General features: G+C 51.3%; 1 protein-coding gene across 5 annotated transcripts in view; it reads right to left on the bottom strand.

The window, feature by feature from the left end:
• Positions 1–24,716, bottom strand: part of LOC134983018 (V-type proton ATPase catalytic subunit A-like) — a 419,995-nt gene that overhangs the window by 67,140 nt on the left and 328,139 nt on the right. For all 5 annotated transcript variants that reach the window (XM_063948716.1, XM_063948712.1, XM_063948713.1 and 2 more), the window contains 2 exons: positions 13,528–13,591; positions 11,611–11,814 (listed from right to left, as the gene is read on the bottom strand). In XM_063948716.1, the coding sequence (XP_063804786.1) occupies positions 11,611–11,814; positions 13,528–13,591 (268 nt within the window). The remainder of the gene's footprint in view (positions 1–11,610; positions 11,815–13,527; positions 13,592–24,716) is intronic.

Below are 24,716 nucleotides of genomic sequence, written 5' to 3'. Positions count from 1 at the left end.
TTCGCTCGGTAAAAATCTTCGCATCGCAGCGATTTTCCGCTTAATGCGCATGCGCAATGTCCGCACTGCGACTGCGCCAAGTAAATTTGCTATGCACTTAGGATTTTTACTCACGGCTTTTTCATCGTTCTGGCGATCGTAATGTGATTGACAGGAAATGGGTGTTACTGGGCGGAAACTGGCCGTTTTATGGGCGTGTGGGGAAAAACGCTACCGTTTCCGGAAAAAACGCAGGAGTGGCCGGAGAAACGGAGGAGTGTCTGGGCGAACGCTGGGTGTGTTTGTGACGTCAAACCAGGAACGAAACTGACTGAACTGATCGCAGATGCCGAGTAAGTCTGGAGCTACTCAGAAACTGCTACGAGGTGTGTAATCGCAATATTGCGAATACATCGTTCGCAATTTTAAGATGCTAAGATTCACTCCCAGTAGACGGCGGCTTAGCATGAGCAAATCTGCTAAAATCCGCTTGCGAGCGAACAACTCGGAATGAGGGCCCATATTCATTTAGTCCCTTTGGGGCCACAGTCTCAAGCCAGTGAAACCTCTATCCCCACCTCTTTTCAATGGAGGCACCCATTCTATAATCATATATTTCAGGGTGGTCAATTGATGTCCAGCTTGTAAAAAATGTAAGGCCATTGGCTTGTCCTTTCTCATACGCCAATTTTATGTCTGACCGATGTTGTGTCATCCTTGTTCTGAAGGTCTTCGTGGTTTCACCCACATACAGAAGTTTACACGGGCAGATCAGTAAATATGTCAGATGGTAAAGAAAAATCCTTCTGCCACTTTGCGGATGTGGGAAGGACCAACCCACAATCGATGCTCTGCAGGCGGAAGCAGCCTCTACTGGTGGTCAGCAGTGGTGGTATCTTGCCCATGTTTGAAGCTGAGGCCACAATAGGACCGTTCTTAGGTTAGTATCACACCTCACTCCATGAATCATCCTTTAGGGACTTTGTGTTGTCTTTACACCTGTCTTCCTGCCCCGGTGAGGCAATTCTCTATCACCCTCTCTTTATACCCTCATGCAAGGAATCTTTGTTCTCCTTCTGTCAGTTGTGCTCTGCGGCGCTTTGTGCTATTTAGGTTTTTTAAGATGGTACAAGGTAATTTTTACTTCTAGACGTATATGTACAGTACTGCTGTCTGGCGGTGAGTGGCCCCCATGTATCCATTAAAGGCCAGACCACACTACAGAGATGTGTGCTGAGCGACCTGTCACAGACCGCTCAGCACACATCTCTCCCCCCACTCAGCACAGCTCCATGTGTGGCACGGGGGGGGGGGCACGGGGGTGCGCTAATTTCACCCAGCTTGTGAAATGAGCGATGTGCTAGATTGTGCCTGGCTATAAGGGCCCTATGCTGATAGCTGAGGGTCCCCTCTTTCCAGGGGTATCAGCATTTTTAAAATCTGCCCTGGGGAACCGGAGATATCCGACTTGACATCGGTGGTCCCCATCCAATTGCTCTTCCCAGCCAGATATCTTGGGTTCTGGCTAACTTAAAGTTTTTCTGAGGGGTGGTCTTCACTTTGCCGGCGGTCAGACTCCCGGCGGCCAGCGTACCGGCACCGGAATCCTGACCGCCGGCATACTGACAGTTCTTCTCCCTCTTGGGGGTCCACGACCCCCCTGGAGGGAGAATAGATAGCGTGGCACGCCTGGCGCGCCACCGTGCCCGCAGCATGGCGAGCGCAGTGAGCCCGCAAGGGGCTTATTTGCGCTCGCCCAGCTGTTGGTATTCCAGTAGTCGGGATTCCGGCACAGGTATGCTGGTCGCCAGGAGCCCGGCCCCCGGCATACCCTACTACACCCTTTCTGCGGGTATACTCCAAAAGTTGGGATTCTCCCCTTTGGTGGACACTGGCAGCTTGTCTCTACTATGCCCAGAACCAGAGATATCAGGGGTCATTCCGACCCGTTCGCACGCAGCGGTTTATCGCTGCGGTGCGAACAGGTCTGGAATGTGCATGCGCGGCGGCCGCGACGTTGCCCTGTCACCGGGTTATGTCGTGTCCTACGATGGAAGTGGTCGCAGAGCCGACCGCAAAGAAAATTGACAAGAAGAAAGCGGATCCGGACCGTTGGAGACCGTTTTCGGGGAGTGGTAAGGAAAACGCAGGCGTGTCCAGCAGAACAGAGGGCGGATGTCTGACGTCAAAGCCGGCTCCAGCATCGCAGAGATCGTCGCACAGGGTAAGTAGGTACAGGGCTGGTATTCTTCTTCTGGTCTTCTTCCGCTTGAAATTTTATTAGCTTAGCAGGGCTGCACAAGCGATCGCATCCATACTAAGCTAAAATACACTCCCCCATAGGCGTGGGCTATTGATCGCATCCATACTAAGCTAAAATACACTCCCCCATAGGCGTGGGCTATTGATTGCATCCATACTAAGCTACAATACACTCCCCCATAGGCGTGGGCTATTGATTGCATCCATACTAAGCTACAATACACTCCCCCATAGGCGTGGGCTATTGATTGCATCCATACTAAGCTACAATACACTCCCCCATAGGCGTGGGCTATTGATTGCATCCATACTAAGCTACAATACACTCCCCCATAGGCGTGGGCTATTGATTGCATCCATACTAAGCTACAATACACTCCCCCATAGGCGTGGGCTATTGATTGCATCCATACTAAGCTAAAATACACTCCCCCATAGGCGTGGGCTATTGATTGCATCCATACTAAGCTAAAATACACTCCCCCATAGGCGTGGGCTATTGATTGCATCCATACTAAGCTAAAATACACTCCCCCATAGGCGTGGGCTATTGATTGCATCCATACTAAGCTAAAATACACTCCCCCATAGGCGTGGGCTATTGATTGCATCCATACTAAGCTACAATACACTCCCCCATAGGCGTGGGCTATTGATCGCATCCATACTAAGCTAAAACACACTCCCCCATAGGCGTGGGCTATTGATCGCATCCATACTAAGCTAAAACACACTCCCCCATAGGCGTGGGCTATTGATTGCATCCATACTAAGCTAAAATACACTCCCCCATAGGCGTGGGCTATTGATTGCATCCATACTAAGCTACAATACACTCCCCCATAGGCGTGGGCTATTGATTGCATCCATACTAAGCTAAAATACACTCCCCCATAGGCGTGGGCTATTGATTGCATCCATACTAAGCTAAAATACACTCCCCCATAGGCGTGGGCTATTGATCGCATCCATACTAAGCTAAAATACACTCCCCCATAGGCGTGGGCTATTGATCGCATCCATACTAAGCTAAAATACACTCCCCCATAGGCGTGGGCTATTGATCGCATCCATACTAAGCTAAAATACACTCCCCCATAGGCGTGGGCTATTGATCGCATCCATACTAAGCTAAAATACACTCCCCCATAGGCGTGGGCTATTGATCGCATCCATACTAAGCTAAAATACACTCCCCCATAGGCGTGGGCTATTGATCGCATCCATACTAAGCTACAATACACTCCCCCATATGCGTGGGCTATTGATTGCATCCATACTAAGCTAAAATACACTCCCCCATAGGCGTGGGCTATTGATTGCATCCATACTAAGCTACAATACACTCCCCCATAGGCGTGGGCTATTGATTGCATCCATACTAAGCTAAAATACACTCCCCCATAGGCGTGGGCTATTGATTGCATCCATACTAAGCTACAATACACTCCCCCATAGGCGTGGGCTATTGATTGCATCCATACTAAGCTACAATACACTCCCCCATAGGCGTGGGCTATTGATTGCATCCATACTAAGCTAAAATACACTCCCCCATAGGCGTGGGCTATTGATTGCATCCATACTAAGCTAAAATACACTCCCCCATAGGCGTGGGCTATTGATTGCATCCATACTAAGCTACAATACACTCCCCCATAGGCGTGGGCTATTGATTGCATCCATACTAAGCTACAATACACTCCCCCATAGGCGTGGGCTATTGATTGCATCCATACTAAGCTAAAATACACTCCCCCATAGGCGTGGGCTATTGATTGCATCCATACTAAGCTACAATACACTCCCCCATAGGCGTGGGCTATTGATTGCATCCATACTAAGCTAAAATACACTCCCCCATAGGTGTGGGCTATTGATTGCATCCATACTAAGCTACAATACACTCCCCCATAGGCGTGGGCTATTGATTGCATCCATACTAAGCTAAAATACACTCCCCCATAGGCGTGGGCTATTGATTGCATCCATACTAAGCTACAATACACTCCCCCATAGGCGTGGGCTATTGATCGCATCCATACTAAGCTAAAACACACTCCCCCATAGGCGTGGGCTATTGATTGCATCCATACTAAGCTAAAATACACTCCCCCATAGGCGTGGGCTATTGATTGCATCCATACTAAGCTAAAATACACTCCCCCATAGGCGTGGGCTATTGATTGCATCCATACTAAGCTACAATACACTCCCCCATAGGCGTGGGCTATTGATTGCATCCATACTAAGCTAAAATACACTCCCCCATAGGCGTGGGCTATTGATTGCATCCATACTAAGCTAAAATACACTCCCCCATAGGCGTGGGCTATTGATCGCATCCATACTAAGCTAAAATACACTCCCCCATAGGCGTGGGCTATTGATCGCATCCATACTAAGCTAAAATACACTCCCCCATAGGCGTGGGCTATTGATCGCATCCATACTAAGCTAAAATACACTCCCCCATAGGCGTGGGCTATTGATCGCATCCATACTAAGCTAAAATACACTCCCCCATAGGCGTGGGCTATTGATCGCATCCATACTAAGCTAAAATACACTCCCCCATAGGCGTGGGCTATTGATTGCATCCATACTAAGCTAAAATACACTCCCCCATAGGCGTGGGCTATTGATTGCATCTATACTAAGCTACAATACATTCCCCCATAGGCGTGGGCTATTGATTGCATCCATACTAAGCTAAAATACACTCCCCCATAGGCGTGGGCTATTGATTGCATCCATACTAAGCTACAATACACTCCCCCATAGGCGTGGGCTATTGATTGCATCCATACTAAGCTACAATACACTCCCCCATAGGCGTGGGCTATTGATTGCATCCATACTAAGCTAAAATACACTCCCCAATAGGCGTGGGCTATTGATTGCATCCATACTAAGCTAAAATACACTCCCCCATAGGCGTGGGCTATTGATTGCATCCATACTAAGCTACAATACACTCCCCCATAGGCGTGGGCTATTGATTGCATCCATACTAAGCTACAATACACTCCCCCATAGGCGTGGGCTATTGATTGCATCCATACTAAGCTAAAATACACTCCCCCATAGGCGTGGGCTATTGATCGCATCCATACTAAGCTAAAATACACTCCCCCATAGGCGTGGGCTATTGATCGCATCCATACTAAGCTAAAATACACTCCCCCATAGGCGTGGGCTATTGATCGCATCCATACTAAGCTAAAATACACTCCCCCATAGGCGTGGGCTATTGATCGCATCCATACTAAGCTAAAATACACTCCCCCATAGGCGTGGGCTATTGATCGCATCCATACTAAGCTAAAATACACTCCCCCATAGGCGTGGGCTATTGATCGCATCCATACTAAGCTACAATACACTCCCCCATAGGCGTGGGCTATTGATTGCATCCATACTAAGCTAAAATACACTCCCCCATAGGCGTGGGCTATTGATTGCATCCATACTAAGCTACAATACACTCCCCCATAGGCGTGGGCTATTGATTGCATCCATACTAAGCTAAAATACACTCCCCCATAGGCATGGGCTATTGATTGCATCCATACTAAGCTACAATACACTCCCCCATAGGCGTGGGCTATTGATTGCATCCATACTAAGCTACAATACACTCCCCCATAGGCGTGGGCTATTGATTGCATCCATACTAAGCTAAAATACACTCCCCCATAGGCGTGGGCTATTGATTGCATCCATACTAAGCTAAAATACACTCCCCCATAGGCGTGGGCTATTGATTGCATCCATACTAAGCTACAATACACTCCCCCATAGGCGTGGGCTATTGATTGCATCCATACTAAGCTACAATACACTCCCCCATAGGCGTGGGCTATTGATTGCATCCATACTAAGCTAAAATACACTCCCCCATAGGCGTGGGCTATTGATTGCATCCATACTAAGCTACAATACACTCCCCCATAGGCGTGGGCTATTGATTGCATCCATACTAAGCTAAAATACACTCCCCCATAGGCGTGGGCTATTGATTGCATCCATACTAAGCTACAATACACTCCCCCATAGGCGTGGGCTATTGATTGCATCCATACTAAGCTAAAATACAGTCCCCCATAGGCGTGGGCTATTGATTGCATCCATACTAAGCTACAATACACTCCCCCATAGGCGTGGGCTATTGATTGCATCCATACTAAGCTAAAACACACTCCCCCATAGGCGTGGGCTATTGATTGCATCCATACTAAGCTAAAATACACTCCCCCATAGGCGTGGGCTATTGATTGCATCCATACTAAGCTAAAATACACTCCCCCATAGGCGTGGGCTATTGATTGCATCCATACTAAGCTACAATACACTCCCCCATAGGCGTGGGCTATTGATTGCATCCATACTAAGCTAAAATACACTCCCCCATAGGCGTGGGCTATTGATTGCATCCATACTAAGCTAAAATACACTCCCCCATAGGCGTGGGCTATTGATCGCATCCATACTAAGCTAAAATACACTCCCCCATAGGCGTGGGCTATTGATCGCATCCATACTAAGCTAAAATACACTCCCCCATAGGCGTGGGCTATTGATCGCATCCATACTAAGCTAAAATACACTCCCCCATAGGCGTGGGCTATTGATCGCATCCATACTAAGCTAAAATACACTCCCCCATAGGCGTGGGCTATTGATCGCATCCATACTAAGCTAAAATACACTCCCCCATAGGCGTGGGCTATTGATTGCATCCATACTAAGCTACAATACACTCCCCCATAGGCGTGGGCTATTGATTGCATCCATACTAAGCTAAAATACACTCCCCCATAGGCGTGGGCTATTGATTGCATCTATACTAAGCTACAATACACTCCCCCATAGGCGTGGGCTATTGATTGCATCCATACTAAGCTAAAATACACTCCCCCATAGGCGTGGGCTATTGATTGCATCCATACTAAGCTACAATACACTCCCCCATAGGCGTGGGCTATTGATTGCATCCATACTAAGCTACAATACACTCCCCCATAGGCGTGGGCTATTGATTGCATCCATACTAAGCTAAAATACACTCCCCAATAGGCGTGGGCTATTGATTGCATCCATACTAAGCTAAAATACACTCCCCCATAGGCGTGGGCTATTGATTGCATCCATACTAAGCTACAATACACTCCCCCATAGGCGTGGGCTATTGATTGCATCCATACTAAGCTACAATACACTCCCCCATAGGCGTGGGCTATTGATTGCATCCATACTAAGCTAAAATACACTCCCCCATAGGCGTGGGCTTTTGATTGCATCCATACTAAGCTACAATACACTCCCCCATAGGCGTGGGCTATTGATTGCATCCATACTAAGCTAAAATACACTCCCCCATAGGCGTGGGCTATTGATTGCATCCATACTAAGCTACAATACACTCCCCCATAGGCGTGGGCTATTGATTGCATCCATACTAAGCTACAATACACTCCCCCATAGGCGTGGGCTATTGATTGCATCCATACTAAGCTAAAATACACTCCCCCATAGGCGTGGGCTATTGATTGCATCCATACTAAGCTACAATACACTCCCCCATAGGCGTGGGCTATTGATTGCATCCATACTAAGCTACAATACACTCCCCCATAGGCGTGGGCTATTGATTGCATCCATACTAAGCTAAAATACACTCCCCCATAGGCGTGGGCTATTGATTGCATCCATACTAAGCTACAATACACTCCCCCATAGGCGTGGGCTATTGATCGCAGCAGCAGCAAAAAGTTGCTGGCTGCGATCAACTTGGAATGACCACCATCAGCCTTCCAGCAGCCGGTCCCTGCTCCAGCTCTACACGCCTGGTATACAGTTTTATATTTTCATTGGTGGATTACTCTGGCTCCTGAACTCTGATCCCCAAGTCCCCGGTACCTCCAGACAGGTGAAAGGTGTCCCCGGGACCTCCTGAAAGGTGGGACGCTCTAATTTTGTATCCCATTCAAAGCTAATGGCCCATACACACGGTGAGATTCGGGCTATGCGACAGGGGCTAGGTCGGCATGGTAAGCACATAATGAGTGTGCTTGTGATACTGACTATGTGCGATTGTGGCTAAGTGTTAATTTTGACTCTTCTATAGAGATAGTCAGAATTCACTTGCCTGCACAGTCTATCTATTCTTGTGATGCCGACCGCGCGGGACCACGCATCGGCATCGAATCGGGATCGCAATGTGACTTTCACCTTCCGATGTGCACTAACTTTTCTTACGGTTTTGACTATATAGTCAAAATCGTAAGAAAAAATCTCACCGTGCGTACACACCATAAGAAATCTGTTTCCAGGAACTGGAGATATCTGCAGTCAGGGAAGCTGCCCTCCCACCGGAAAATGATGAGTATTAAGCCCACTCCACTATCCACCCTCCCCTGCGTATTAAACACCCCCTACCACCCTGGAAGTCATGTACCGGGGCCCCTTCATTCAGCCCTATGCCCCCGTCTACAGTTTAGTGTCTCCCTCCCGCCCCATCTACCCCCATCTGTGCAGTAAAGGAGTAATTAGCAGAAATTACTGCTCCAGGTCCTACATGCTGAGCGGAAGATAGAACACCCCCTACCGCCCGCGGGACCTCAATGATAGCACCCCCAACCCTACCGCTGGAGGATGGGCAGGGGCCCCAGCGCCTTGCTGTGCCCAGGGGCCTACACTTCTGGTAAGACGGCCCTGCAGGCGATAGCGACGTGCGGGGCTGTGCATCGCTATCGTTGGGGGGCATACACACGGAGATCCGTGCTTAAAACCTAAGCAATCTAGTCAGATTACATACATCTCTCTGTGTGTACCCCCCTTAAGAGTGGAGTGTGAAATACGATGATATGTGGGCAGCAGTGGAAGGCGGGGGTAGGGGTTAGTAAATATAGGTGTTAGGTATATAAGGAGTCCCGGGCAGCGCAGATTGTCTCAGTCTCTCCTATCATTTGGATGTCTTGATAATGGTTACACTAGATAACACAGACGTGGACTCTGCATTGCTGATGTGAGGAATGAACGGACTGTGTAACAAGTCCCTGGTGACCGGGAGTCTGAGGGAGTGGCAGAAGAACCTAGCAGTACCCCAGACGGGTTCACTACGATATGCCGGCGGCCGGGCTCCCGGCGACCAGCATACCGGCGCCGGGAGCCCGACCGCCAGCTTACCGACAGTGTGGCGAGCGCAAATGAGCCCCTTGCGGGCTCGCTGCGCTCGCCACGCTACGCGCGCCACACTATTTTATTCTCCCTCCAGGGGGGTCGTGGACCCCCATGAGGGAGAATAAGTGTCGGTATGCCGGCTGTCGGGCTCCCGGCGCCGGTATGCTGGTCACCGGGAGCCCGACCGCCGGCATACTGAAGACCACCCCCCCAGACATATCTGCTCATATTGGTCTCCTCATGCACCAGATATTGTATGTTATACAATAGTAATAATTAGAGAGAGTTGTTAAAGATGCTAGACGAGACGGCGGTCATTTTTAATAGTTTGAAGGGGACAGGTGTGAATTGCTGCCCCCAACAAGACCGCCGACCCATGGTGGTGGCGTTCGGGGGGATATTCCCTGACAACAAGCAGGTACTGTGGCATAGGGCATTATTACTGTGTGGGCATAATATGGTGAAAGGGACCCCAGCATCAGAGGAGCCTTGTCAGGGCCTGGTGGCTTGTCATATATTTGCAAAAATACAGTATGTAACTAAGACCTCTGGATTTATTATGGTGTCAGGGACGTAATATGGTATCAGGGGCATAACTGTGTGGGCATAATATGGTGTCAGGGACATAACTGTGGGGGCATAATATGGTGTCAGGGGCATAACTGTGTGGGCATAATATGGTGTCAGGGACATAACTGTGGGGGCATAATATGGTGTCAGGGACATAACTGTGGGGGCATAATATGGTGTCAGGGGCATAACTGTGTGGGCATAATATGGTGTCAGGGACATAACTGTGTGGGCATAATATGGTGTCAGGGACATAACTGTGGGGGCATAATATGGTGTCAGGGACATAACTGTGGGGGGCATAATATGTCAGAGGCATAACTGTGGGGGCACAATATGGTGCCAGGGGCATAACTGTGGGGGCATAATATGGTGCCAGGGGCATAACTGTGGGGGCATAATATGGTGCCAGGGGCATAACTGTGGGGGCATAATATGGTGCCAGGGGCATAACTGTGGGGCATAATATGGTGCCAGGGGCATAACTGTGGGGCATAATATGGTGTCAGGGGCATTACTTTGTGGGGCACAATATAGTATTGCTCAGAGTATGTGCACAGGAACTTTATTTTATATATATATATATATATATATATATATATATATATATAATGCATTTATTTTTGTTTAACCCTGCCTATTTTGTCAGTCCCGGGCCCCACAATTTGTGATGACAGCCCTGACACTGTAACTAGTCTACAACAGTGCATGTTTTTCAGATCTCCTAGTTGGAGCACAGGAGTATTCATTTCTGGCTGACACATTTTAAAGGAGCCTCAGGTGGTGCTAATTATTTCATTTGTGAAACTGAGCTCTTTAAAACATGCAGTTTGAGTAAAATTGTGTTATATACAGATGTGTCCTCATATCTTGTCTCCATACACCATGCAGTGGGAGAAGCCTGGCATGAGGGAGCCGACAGGTCCCGTCAACTCGGTTAATGTCGGGTGTCTTTTTTTGGAGAAAATGTCCTCCCAATCTTCCTTCTCTTATGCCCACATTCCTCCTCTTCTGATCCCTCTGATCCTCCTCTTTTCACCCCCAATTCTCCTGGGCCCCATGATCATCCTTTTTCCACCCCCTGTTTTCCTCTTTTCACCCCCAATTCTCCTCTTCTCATCCCAAATTCTTAGTCTCACCCCCACAATCCCCCCCCCCAATCATCCTCTCCTCACTCCTCTTCATATTCTGAGCCTCCTTTTTTGCCCCCTTGTTCAGGGGCTTCTCACCCCACCAGACCCACCACTGAGCCTCCTCTTTTCACCCACGATCTTTAACTCTCCCTGATCCACCTCTTCTTAACCCCCTATCTCTTCTCATCCTCAGTGTGCCTCTTCTCGCCCCCCCCCCAGCCCGTTCCTTCTTGCCCCCTCCTTCTCACCCCCCTACTACATCTTATCTCCCCCTTATCATTCTTCTCATTCTCAGTGTGTCTCTTCACCCCCCTATCAGCCCCCTTATATATCTCTTCTCATCCTCTGAGTGCTTATTCTCAACCCCCCGGTCAATGTGACTCAATGCTTTAGGTGCCTCCATACCTTTGCACCCTAGCTGACCTCCTTGGTTTGCCTAGTGGTCATGTCCATCGTCGTCATATACATGGAAACTGCTCACCTTTCCCACCAGTTGCACAATCTCCGCCAAATCCTCCTCCTCTTGCAGAATTTCTTTGGCCTTTGTTCTGAGGGGCACCAGTTCAGCAAAGTGCCTCTCGTAGTAGTCATCCAAGGCCCTCATATACTTGCTGTAGCTGATCAGCCAGTTCACAGAGGGGAAATGCTTTCTCTGAGCCAGCTTCTTGTCCAGACCCCAGAATACCTATTAATGGAGATTGCATTGTCCAATATTACACATCAGCTCATTAATCACCTTCATTAGCCCTAATATGAAGGGAAATGCAAGAAGTGGTCAGGAGTAAATGTGAATTGTAAATTCTGAGGGGAAAGCTGGAAGAAGGTGCTCATCCTGGTCCGGTTCTACATCGGCTTCCCACCCCAGGAAGCTCCAGTACAAGACACATTGGGCATGATATATAGGAGAACACCGTAGCGTCATTGGACGCAATGTCCAATAGCGCGACCAATGCATTTAATATCATAAGCGCAGTAACAGATTAGCGCCGCAGCCAGTGGTTGTGTCTGAATGAAATCCATACGCAGTCGCATTAAAGGCCACCTGAATCAGGCACTAAACCCATTCTGTCCCCATAGTCACTGCCTGCAGAATCAGATCTATCCAGGCACTAACCCTAACCCTATAGGTTACTGACCCAAAGCTGCACAAACAAGCATGGCTGCAGTCTAAGCTTTGTAGTGCCCAGAGTGGTTACATTAGGATAGGACCTACCTGCACAGTGCCCAGAGTGGATACATCAGGAGAGGACCTACCTGCACAGTGCCCAGAGTGGTTACATCAGGACAGGACCTACCTGCGCAGTGCCCAGAGTGGTTACATCAGGACAGGACCTACCTGCGCAGTGCCCAGAGTGGGTACATCAGGACAGGACCTACCTGCACAGTGCCCAGAGTGGGTACATCAGGACAGGACCTACCTGCACAGTGCCCAGAGTGGGAACATCAGGACAGGACCTACCTGCACAGTGCCCAGAGTGGGTACATCAGGACAGGACCTACCTGCACAGTGCCCAGAGTGGGTACATCAGGACAGGACCTACCTGCACAGTGCCCAGAGTGGGAACATCAGGACAGGACCTACCTGCACAGTGCCCAGAGTGGGTACATCAGGACAGGACCTACCTGCACAGTGCCCAGAGTGGGTACATCAGGACAGGACCTACCTGCACAGTGCCCAGAGTGGGTACATCAGGACAGGACCTACCTGCACAGTGCCCAGAGTGGGTACATCAGGACAGGACCTACCTGTGCGATGTTCTAAGTGGATACATAGGAGGGAATCCGGTCTGAAGATCGACAGTGTCTAGGTCGACAATGTTTAGGTTGACCACTATAGGTCGACAGTCACTAGGTCGACATGGATGGAAGGTCGACAGGGTTTCTAGGTCGACATGTGCTAGGTTGACAGGTCTAAAGGTCGACATGAGTTTTTCACAATTTTTTTTTTAGGTCGACATGGATGGAAGGTCGACAGGGTTTCTAGGTCGACATGTGCTAGGTTGACAGGTCTAAAGGTCGACATGAGTTTTTCACATTTTTTTTTTTTTTTGGATTTTTTTCATACTTAACGATCCACGTGGACTACGATTGGAACGGTAAAGTGTGCCGAGCGAAGCGGTAGCGGAGCGAAGGCACCATGCCCGAAGCATGCCATGCGAGGGGACGCGGTGCACTAATTTGGGATCCCGGTCACTTTACGAAGAAAACGACACCCAAAAAAAACAAAACCTCATGTCAACCTTCAGACCTGTCGACCTAGCACATGTCGACCTAGAAACCCTGTCGACCTTCCATCCATGTCGACCTAGTGACTGTCGACCTATAGTGGTCGACCTAAACATTGTCGACCTAGACACTGTCGATAAAACGAACCACACCCCATAGGAGTATGTCTTACCTGCACAATACCCAGAGTGGCTGATGTTACAGGGTCTGAGAAGTCGCCCCCTGGTGGTGATACTCTGTAAGTGGAAGAAAATGTAGATCATTTTTTAATTACTGTATATTTCTCTGACGTCCTAGTGGATGCTGGGAACTCCGTAAGGACCATGGGGAATAGCGGCTCCGCAGGAGACTGGGCATAACTAAGAAAGATTTAGGACTACCTGGTGTGCACTGGCTCCTCCCTCTATGCCCCTCCTCCAGACCTCAGTTAGAATTTTGTGCCCGGCCGAGCTGGATGCACACTAGGGGCTCTCCTGAGCTTCTAGAAAAGAAAGTATAAATTAGGTTTTTTATTTTCAGTGAGATCTGCTGGCAACAGACTCACTGCTACGAGGGACTGAGGGGAGAAGAAGCGAACCTACCTGCTTGCAGCTAGCTTGGGCTTCTTAGGCTACTGGATACCATTAGCTCCAGAGGGATCGAACACAGGCCCAGCCTCGGTCGTCCGGTCCCGGAGCCGCGCCGCCGTCCCCCTTGCAGAGCCAGAAGCAAGAAGACGTTCCTGGAAATCGGCGGCAGAAGACTTCGGTCTTCATTAAGGTAGCGCACAGCACTGCAGCTGTGCGCCATTTCTCCCCATGCACACCACACACTCCGGTCACTGATGGGTGCAGGGCGCTGGGGCGCCCTGGGCTGCAATAAGAGTACCTTACTTGGCAAATTACCACATAATATAGTCATTAAGACTATATATGTGTAAAATCCCCTGCCATAACTTCCATAAAAAAGCGGGAGAAGTCCGCCGAAAAAGGGGCGGAGCTATCTCCCTCAGCACACTGGCGCCATTTTCCCTCACAGCTCCGCTGGAAGGACGCTCCCCAGGCTCTCCCCTGTAGTTTCCAGACTCCATAGGGTAAAAAAGAGAGGGGGGGGCACTAAATTTAGGCGCAATCTGTGTAATATTGGCAGCTATAGGGGAAAAATCACTGTGTGTAGTGTGAATCCCTGCATTATAAAGCGCTCTGGTGTGTGCTGGCATACTCTCTCTCTGTCTCCCCAAAGGGCTTTGTGGGGTCCTGTCCTCAGTCAGAGCATTCCCTGTGTGTGTGCGGTGTGTCGGTACGGCTGTGTCGACATGTTTGATGAGGAGGCTTATGTGGAGGCGGAGCAAGTGCCGATAAATGTGATGTCACCCCCTGCGGGGCCGACACCTGAGTGGATGGACATGTGGAAGGAATTACGTGAAAGTGTCAACTCCTTACATAAGAGGTTTGACGACATAACAGATGTGGGACAGCCGACTTCTCAGCTCGTACCTGCCCAGGCGTCTCTAAAGCCATCAGGGGCTCTAAAACGCCCGCTACCTCAGATGGCAGACACAGATGTCGACACGGATACTGACTCCAGTGTCGACGATGATGAGACTAGTGTACATTCCAATAGAGCCACCCGTTACATGATTACGGCAATGAAAAATGTGTTGCACATTTCTGATATTACCCCAGGTACCACAAAAAAGGGTATTATGTTTGGGGAGAAAAAACTACCAATGTTTTTCCCCCTTCGGATTAATTAAATGAAGTATGTGAAGAAGCGTGGGCTTCCCCCGATAAGAAACTGGTAATTTCTAAAAAGTTACTAGTGGCGTACCCTTTCCCGCCAGAGGATAGGTTACGTTGGGAGACATCCCCTAGGGTGGATAAAGCGCTCACACGCCTGTCAAAGAAGGTGGCACTACCGTCTCCGGACACGGCCGCCCTAAAGGAACCTGCTGATAGGAAGCAGGAGGCTATCCTGAAGTCTGTATATACACACTCAGGTATTATACTGAGACCGGCTATTGCTTCAGCATGGATGTGCAGTGCTGCAGCTGCGTGGTCAGATTCCCTGTCGGAAAACATTGATACCCTAGACAGGGACACTATATTGCTAAGCATAGAGCATATTAAAGACGCAGTCTTATACATGAGAGATGCACAGAGGGATATTTGCCGGCTGGCATCTAAAATAAACGCAATGTCCATATCTGCCAGGAGAGGATTGTGGACTCGGCAGTGGAGAGGAGATGCAGATTCTAAAAGGCACATGGAAGTTTTGCCTTACAAGCGTGAGGAGTTGTTCGGGGATGGTCTCTCGGACCTCGTTTCCACAGCAACAGCTGGGAAGTCAGCATTTTTACCCCATGTTCCCTCACAGCCAAAGAAAGCACCGTATTATCAGGTACAGTCCTTTCGGCCCCAGAAAGGCAAGCGGGTTAGAGGCGCGTCCTTTCTGCCCAGAGGCAGAGGTAGAGGGAAAAAGCTGCAACATACAGCCAGTTCCCAGGAACAAAAGTCCTCCCCCGATTCCTCTAAGTCCACCGCATGACGCTGGGGCTCCACAGGCGGAGCCAGGTACGGTGGGGGCTTGTCTCAAGAACTTCAGCAACCAGTGGGCTCGTTCACGGGTGGATCCCTGGATTCTACAGGTAGTATCTCAGGGGTACAAGCTGGAATTCGAGACGTCTCCCCCTCGCCGTTTCCTCAAATCTGCCTTGCCGACAGCTCCCCCGGACAGGGAGGCAGTGCTAGAGGCGATTCACAAGCTGTATTCTCAGCAGGTGATAATCAAGGTACCCCTCCTTCAACAAGGACGGGGTTACTATTCCACAATGTTTGTGGTACCGAAACCGGACGGTTCGGTGAGACCCATTTTAAATTTAAAATCTTTGAACACTTATATAAGAAGGTTCAAGTTCAAGATGGAATCGCTCAGAGCGGTGATTGCAAGCCTGGACGAGGGGGATTACATGGTGTCACTGGACATCAAGGATGCTTACCTGCATGTCCCCATTTACCCTCCTCACCAGGAGTACCTCAGATTTGTGGTACAGGACTGTCATTACCAATTCCAGACGTTGCCGTTTGGTCTGTCCACGGCACCGAGGGTATTTACCAAGGAAATGGCCGAAATTATGATACTCCTTCGGAAAAAGGGAGTTTTAATTATCCCGTACTTGGACGATCTCCTTATAAACTAAGGCGAGGTCCAGGGAACAGTTGTTGATCGGAGTAGCACTAGCTCGGGAAGTGCTACAACAGCACGACTGGATCCTGAATATTCCAAAGTCGCAGCTGGTTCCTACAACGCGTCTACTGTTCCTGGGGATGGTTCTGGACACAGAACAGAAAAAAGTGTTTCTCCCGGAGGAGAAAGCCAAGGAGCTGTCATCTCTAGTCAGAGACCTCCTAAAACCAAAACAGGTGTCGGTGCACCACTGCACGCGAGTCCTGGGAAAGATGGTGGCTTCTTACGAAGCAATTCCATTCGGAAGGTTCCATGCAAGGATCTTTCAGTGGGATCTGTTGGACAAGTGGTCCGGGTCGCATCTTCAGATGCATCGGCTGATAACCCTGTCTCCAAGGACCAGGGTGTCGCTACTGTGGTGGCTGCAGAGTGCTCATTTTCTAGAGGGCCGCAGATTCGGCATACAGGACTGGATCCTGGTGACCACGGATGCCAGCCTTCCAGGTTGGGGGGCAGTCACACAGGGAAGAAACTTCCAAGGACTATGGACAAGTCAGGAGACTTCCCTACACATAAATATTCTGGAACTAAGGGCCATTTACAATGCCCTAAGTCAGGCAAGACCCCTGCTTCAACACCAGCCGGTGCTGATCCAGTCAGACAACATCACGGCGGTCGCCCATGTAAACCGTCAGGGCGGCACAAGAAGCAGGATGGCGATGGCAGAAGCCACAAGGATTCTCCGATGGGCGGAAAATCATGTGTTAGCACTGTCAGCAGTGTTCATTCCGGGAGTGGACAACTGGGAAGCAGACTTCCTCAGCAGGCACGACCTCCACCCGGGAGAGTGGGGACTTCATCCAGAAGTCTTCCAAATGATGGTACACCGTTGGGAAAGGCCACAGGTGGACATGATGGCGTCCCGCCTCAACAAAAAGCTAAAAAGATATTGCGCCAGGTCAAGGGACCCTCAGGCGATAGCTGTGGACGCTCTAGTGACACCGTGGGTGTACCAGTCGGTTTATGTGTTCCCTCCTCTGCCTCTCATACCCAAGGTACTGAGAATAATAAGAAGGAGAGGAGTAAGAACTATACTTGTGGTTCCGGATTGGCCAAGAAGAGCTTGGTACCCAGAACTTCAAGAAATGATCTCGGAGGACCCATGGCCTCTGCCGCTCAGACAGGACCTGCTGCAGCAGGGACCCTGTCTGTTCCAAGACTTACCGCGACTGCGTTTGACGGCATGGCGGTTGAACGCCGGATCCTGAAGGAAAAGGGCATTCCGGAGGAAGTCATCCCTACGCTGATTAAAGCTAGGAAGGAGGTGACAGCAAACCATTATCACCGCATATGGCGAAAATATGTTGCGTGGTGTGAGGCCAGAAGGGCCCCAACGGAGGAATTTCAGCTGGGTCGATTTCTGCACTTCCTACAGTCAGGGGTGACTATGGGCCTAAAACTGGGTTCCATTTAGGTCCAGATTTCGGCTCTGTCGATTTTCTTCCAAAAAGAACTGGCTTCACTGCCTGAAGTTCAGACGTTTGTTAAAGGAGTGCTGCATATTCAGCCTCCTTTTGTGCCTCCAGTGGCACCTTGGGATCTCAACGTGGTGTTGGATTTCCTTAAGTCACATTGGTTTGAGCCACTTAAAACCGTGGAACTGAAATATCTCACGTGGAAAGTGGTCATGCTGTTGGCCAGGCGTGTGTCAGAATTGGCGGCTTTGTCATGTAAAAGCCCTTATCTGATTTTACATATGGATAGGGCGGAATTGAGGACTCGTCACCAATTTCTTCCTAAGGTGGTATCAGCTTTTCATTTGAACCAACCAATTGTGGTGCCTGCGGCTACTAAGGACTTGGAGGATTCCAAGTTGCTGGACGTAGTCAGGGCCCTGAAAATCTATGTTTCCAGGACGGCTGGAGTCAGGAAAACTGACTCGCTATTTATCCTGTATGCGCCCAACAAGCTGGGTGCTCCTTCTTCAAAGCAGTCTATTGCTCGCTGGATCTGTAGTACGATTCAACTTGCACATTCTGCGGCTGGACTGCCGCATCCTAAATCTGTAAAAGCCCATTCCACGAGGAAGGTGGGCTCTTCTTGGGCGGCTGCCCGAGGGGTCTCGGCTTTACAACTTTGCCGAGCTGCTACCTGGTCGGGGTCAAACACGTTTGCTAAGTTCTACAAGTTTGATACCCTGGCTGAGGAGGACCTAGAGTTTGCCCATTCGGTGCTGCAGAGTCATCCGCACTCTCCCGCCCGTTTGGGAGCTTTGGTATAATCCCCATGGTCCTTACGGAGTCCCCAGCATCCACTAGGACGTCAGAGAAAATAAGATTTTACTCACCGGTAATTCTATTTCTCGTAGTCCGTAGTGGATGCTGGGAGCCCGTCCCAAGTGCGGATTGTCTGCAATACTTGTATATAGCTATTGCTTAACTAAAGGGTTATTGTTGAGCCATCTGTTGAGAGGCTCAGTTGTTATCATACTGTTAACTGGGTATAGTATCATGTGTTATACGGTGTGATTGGTGTGGCTGGTATGAGTCTTACCCGGGATTCAAAATCCTTCCTTATTGTGTCGGCTCTTCCGGGCACAGTATCCTAACTGAAGTCTGGAGGAGGGTCATAGTGGGAGGAGCCAGTGCACACCAGGTAGTCCTAAAGCTTTCTCAGTTGTGCCCAGTCTCCTGCGGAGCCGCTATTCCCCATGGTCCTTACGGAGTTCTCAGCATCCACTACGGACTACGAGAAATAGAATTACCGGTGAGTAAATTCTTATTTTTTATTCAAGGATTTTGCAGTACAATAGTCAGAGGGTACAGAGGGAGGGGGAGGGGGGGGGATGGGGGGGGCATAAAACAAGCAGATATCTTCAATAAGATATACAATAAAAAAGGACACAATTTTCAGCCCAAAAAGAAAAATGAGAATCTAAGAGAATTGTGGCCTAATTCAGACCTGATCTCTGTTGTGTGAAATCGCAGAGCGGCCGATTATAGAACGCATGCATATAGATCGTAATGCGCAGGCGCGAGGCCAAACTGCAAAAGAATCCTGCGTCTTTTTGGATCACCAGGCGTACGCAGGCTGAGTGACAGGAGGAAGCGGGCGTTTGGGGGTGGTAAGTGGCCGTTTTCTGGGAGTGCCAGGGATAGCGCGGGTGTGTGACGTCCGCTCCGGCTCCGATCAGCCTGTATGTATCGCACTGTAGGAGTAGGTCCTGGGCTGCGCACACTGGATACGTCATTCCATGGTGAGTGAGTTGGGAACGGATTTGCAGCTGGCTGGCGTTTGCAGAGCTTTTCGCACGGTGTACACAGACTTGCGCAGGGCGGAGTACTCACTCTGTCTGGGCAGCGACTATCTGATGGGAGATCTCTGCAAATTCACAGAGGAGCCATCCGGTCTAAATCAGGCCCTGTATTCCCAGACAAAGGAGCACAATCCATCTATAAAACCGATTACAATCATACGCCACGGGGGAGGGGAGGAGCGATGATATGTTACCCACGGTGACCCACTGGCCGAAAGGCCATCTGCCCAATTGTCACTTATACTGGTAATATGCTCCATGCTGTATGTAAAACACTCTGTCTCCTTAATTGGGGAACTAGGGATTGCCGCTTAGTGCATTTAATTTCTCGCCCACTTTAGGATGCACCATTTCTGTTTCTGACAGGAGCACTGGGGGTAAGGATAGTGCAGGGGAAGACACAGCAGCTCTCAGTGACTCTGTACCCAGCGTATGGAGGAGCAGCCAGTGTCACTGAGGAGAGACAGGAGCACTGGGGGTAAGGATAGTGCAGGGAAGACACAGCAGCTCTCACTGACCCTGTACCCAGCGTATGGGGGAGCAGCCAGTGTCACTGAGGGGAGACAGGAGCACTGGGGGTAAGGATAGTGCAGGGGAAGACACAGCAGCTCTCAGTGACCCTGTACCCAGCGTATGGGGGAGCAGCCAGTGTCACTGAGGGGAGACAGGAGCACTGGGGGTAAGGATAGTGCAGGGGAAGACACAGCAGCTCTCAGTGACTCTGTACCCAGCGTATGGGGGAGCAGCCAGTGTCACTGAGGGGAGACAGGAGCACTGGGGGTAAGTATAGTGCAGGGGAAGACACAGCAGCTCTCAGTGACTCTGTACCCAGCGTATGGGGGAGCAGCCAGTATCACTGAGGGGAGACAGGAGCACTGGGGGTAAGGATAGTGCAGGGGAAGACACAGCAGCTCTCAGTGACACTGTACCCAGCGTATGGGGGAGCAGCCAGTGTCACTGAGGGGAGACAGGAGCACTGGGGGTAAGGATAGTGCAGGGGAAGACACAGCAGCTCTCAGTGACCCTGTACCCAGCGTATTGGGGAGCAGCCAGTGTCACTGAGGGGAGACAGGAGCACTGGGGGTAAGGATAGTGCAGGGGAAGACACAGCAGCTCTCAGTGACTCTGTACCCAGCGTATGGGGGAGCAGCCAGTGTCACTGAGGGGAGACAGGAGCACTGGGGGTAAGTATAGTGCAGGGGAAGACACAGCAGCTCTCAGTGACCCTGTACCCAGCGTATGGGGGAGCAGCCAGTGTCACTGAGGGGAGACAGGAGCACTGGGGGTAAGGATAGTGCAGGGTATAGACACTGCAGCTCTCAGTGACCCTGTACCCAGCGTATGGGGGAGCAGCCAGTGTCACTGAGGGGAGACAGGAGCACTGGGGGGAAGGATAGTGCAGGGGAAGACACAGCAGCTCTCAGTGACCTGTACCCAGCGTACGGGGGAGCAGCCAGTATCACTGAGGGGAGACAGGAGCACTGGGGGTAAGGATAGTGCAGGGGAAGACACAGCAGCTCTCAGTGACCTGTACCCAGCGTATGGGGGAGCAGCCAGTGTCACTGAGGGGAGACAGGAGCACTGGGGGTAAGTATAGTGCAGGGGAAGACACAGCAGCTCTCAGTGACCCTGTACCCAGCGTATGGGGGAGCAGCCAGTGTCACTGAGGGGAGACAGGAGCACTGGGGGTAAGGATAGTGCAGGGGAAGACACAGCAGCTCTCAGTGACCTGTACCCAGTGTATGGAGGAGCAGCCAGTGTCACTGAGGGGAGACAGGAGCACTGGGGGGTAAGGATAGTGCAGGGGAAGGCACAGCAGCTCTCAGTGACCTGTACCCAGTGTATGGAGGAGCAGCCAGTGTCACTGAGGGGAGACAGGAGCACTGGGGGTAAGGATAGTGCAGGGGAAGACACAGCAGCTCTCAGTGACCTGTACCCAGCGTATGGGGTAGCAGCCAGTGTCACTGAGGGGAGACAGGAGCACTGGGGGTAAGGATAGTGCAGGGGAAGACACAGCAGCTCTCAGTGACCTGTACCCAGCGTATGGGGGAGCAGCCAGTGTCACTGAGGGGAGACAGGAGCACTGGGGGTAAGGATAGTGCAGGGGAAGACACAGCAGCTCTCAGTGACCCTGTACCCAGCGTATGGAGGAGCAGCCAGTGTCACTGAGGGGAGACAGGAGCACTGGGGGTAAGGATAGGGCAGGGGAAGACACAGCAGCTCTCAGTGACCCTGTCCCCATCGTATGGGGGAGCAGCCAGTGTCACTGAGGGGAGACAGGAGCACTGGGGGTAAGGATAGTGCAGGGGAAGACACAGCAGCTCTCAGTGACCTGTACCCAGCGTATGGGGGAGCAGCCAGTGTCACTGAGGGGAGACAGGAGCACTGGGGGTAAGGATAGTGCAGGGGAAGACACAGCAGCTCTCAGTGACCTGTACCCAGCGTATGGGGGAGCAGCCAGTGTCACTGAGGGGAGACAGGAGCACTGGGGGTAAGGATAGTGCAGGGGAAGACACAGCAGCTCTCAGTGACCTGTACCCAGTGTATGGAGGAGCAGCCAGTGTCACTAGGGGAGACAGGAGCACTGGGGGTAAGGATAGTGCAGGGGAAGACACAGCAGCTCTCAGTGACCTGTACCCAGCGTATGGGGGAGCAGCCAGTGTCACTGAGGGGAGACAGGAGCACTGGGGGTAAGGATAGTGCAGGGGAAGACACAGCAGCTCTAAGTGACCTGTACCCAGTGTATGGAGGAGCAGCCAGTGTCACTGAGGGGAGACAGGAGCACTGGGGGTAAGGATAGTGCAGGGGAAGACACAGCAGCTCTCAGTGTCCTGTACCCAGCGTATGGGGGAGCAGCCAGTGTCACTGAGGGGAGACAGGAGCACTGGGGGTAAGGATAGTGCAGGGGAAGACACAGCAGCTCTCAGTGACCCTGTACCGAGCGTATGGAGGAGCAGCCAGTGTCACTGAGGGGAGACAGGAGCACTGGGGGTAAGGATAGTGCAGGGGAAGACACAGCAGCTCTCAGTGACCCTGTCCCCAGCGTATGGGGGAGCAGCCAGTGTCACTGAGGGGAGACAGGAGCACTGGGGGTAAGGATAGTGCAGGGGAAGACACAGCAGCTCTCAGTGACCTGTACCCAGCGTATGGGGGAGCAGCCAGTGTCACTGAGAGGAGACAGGATCACTGGGGGTAAGGATAGTGCAGGGGAAGACACAGCAGCTCTCAGTGACCTGTACCCAGCGTATGGGGGAACAGCCAGTGTCACTGAGGGGAGACAGGAGCACTGGGGGTAAGGATAGTGCAGGGGAAGACACAGTAGCTCTCAGTGACCTGTACCCAGCGTATGGGGGAGCAGCCAGTGTCACTGAGGGGAGACAGGAGCACTGGGGGTAAGTATAGTGCAGGGGAAGACACAGCAGCTCTCAGTGACCTGTACCCAGCGTATGGGGGAGCAGCCAGTGTCACTGAGGGGAGACAGGAGCACTGGGGGTAAGTATAGTGCAGGGGAAGACACAGCAGCTCTCAGTGACCCTGTACCCAGCGTATGGAGGAGCAGCCAGTGTCACTGAGGGGAGACAGGAGCACTGGGGGTAAGGATAGTGCAGGGGAAGACACAGCAGCTCTCAGTGACCCTGTACCCAGTGTATGGAGGAGCAGCCAGTGTCACTGAGGGGAGACAGGAGCACTGGGGGTAAGGATAGTGCAGGGGAAGACACAGCAGCTCTCAGTGACCCTGTACCCAGCGTATGGGGGAGCAGCCAGTGTCACTGAGGGGAGACAGGAGCACTGGTGGTAAGAATAGTGCAGGGGAAGACACAGCAGCTCTCAGTGACCAGTACCCAGCGTATGGGGGAGCAGCCAGTGTCAATGAGGGGAGACAGGAGCACTGGGGGTAAGGATAGTGCAGGGGAAGACACAGCAGCTCTCAGTGACCCTGTACCCAGCGTATGGGGGAGCAGCCAGTGTCACTGAGGGGAGACAGGAGCACTGGGGGTAAGGATAGTGCAGGGGAAGACACAGCAGCTCTCAGTGACCTGTACCCAGCGTATGGGGGAGCAGCCAGTGTCACTGAGGGGAGACAGGAGCACTGGGGGTAAGGATAGTGCAGGGGAAGACACAGCAGCTCTCAGTGACCCTGTACCCAGCGTATGGGGGAGCAGCCAGTGTCACTAGGGGAGACAGGAGCACTGGGGGTAAGGATAGTGCAGGGGAAGACACAGCAGCTCTCAGTGACCTGTACCCAGCGTATGGGGGAACAGCCAGTGTCACTGAGGGGAGACAGGAGCACTGGTGGTAAGAATAGTGCAGGGGAAGACACAGCAGCTCTCAGTGACCAGTACCCAGCGTATGGGGGAGCAGCCAGTGTCACTGAGGGGAGACAGGAGCACTGGGGGTAAGTATAGTGCAGGGGAAGACACAGCAGCTCTCAGTGACTCTGTACCCAGCGTATGGAGGAGCAGCCAGTGTCACTGAGAGGAGACTGGAGCACTGGGGGTAAGGATAGTGCAGGGGAAGACACAGCAGCTCTCAGTGACCTGTACCCAGCGTATGGGGGAGCAGCCAGTGTCACTGAGGGGAGACAGGAGCACTGGGGGTAAGGATAGTGCAGGGGAAGACACAGCAGCTCTCAGTGACCCTGTACCCAGCGTATGGAGGAGCAGCCAGTGTCACTGAGGGGAGACAGGAGCACTGGGGGTAAGGATAGTGCAGGGGAAGACACAGCAGCTCTCAGTGACCCTGTACCCAGTGTATGGAGGAGCAGCCAGTGTCACTGAGGGGAGACAGGAGCACTGGGGGTAAGGATAGTGCAGGGGAAGACACAGCAGCTCTCAGTGACTCTGTACCCAGCGTACGGAGGAGCAGCCAGTGTCACTGAG

The sequence above is a fragment of the Pseudophryne corroboree genome (genome assembly GCF_028390025.1).
Source record: "Pseudophryne corroboree isolate aPseCor3 chromosome 12 unlocalized genomic scaffold, aPseCor3.hap2 SUPER_12_unloc_2, whole genome shotgun sequence".
Lineage (NCBI taxonomy): Eukaryota > Metazoa > Chordata > Amphibia > Anura > Myobatrachidae > Pseudophryne > Pseudophryne corroboree.
The sequence above is the reverse complement of the archived record's forward strand: the minus strand, read 5'-3'. Positions and strand labels throughout refer to the sequence as shown.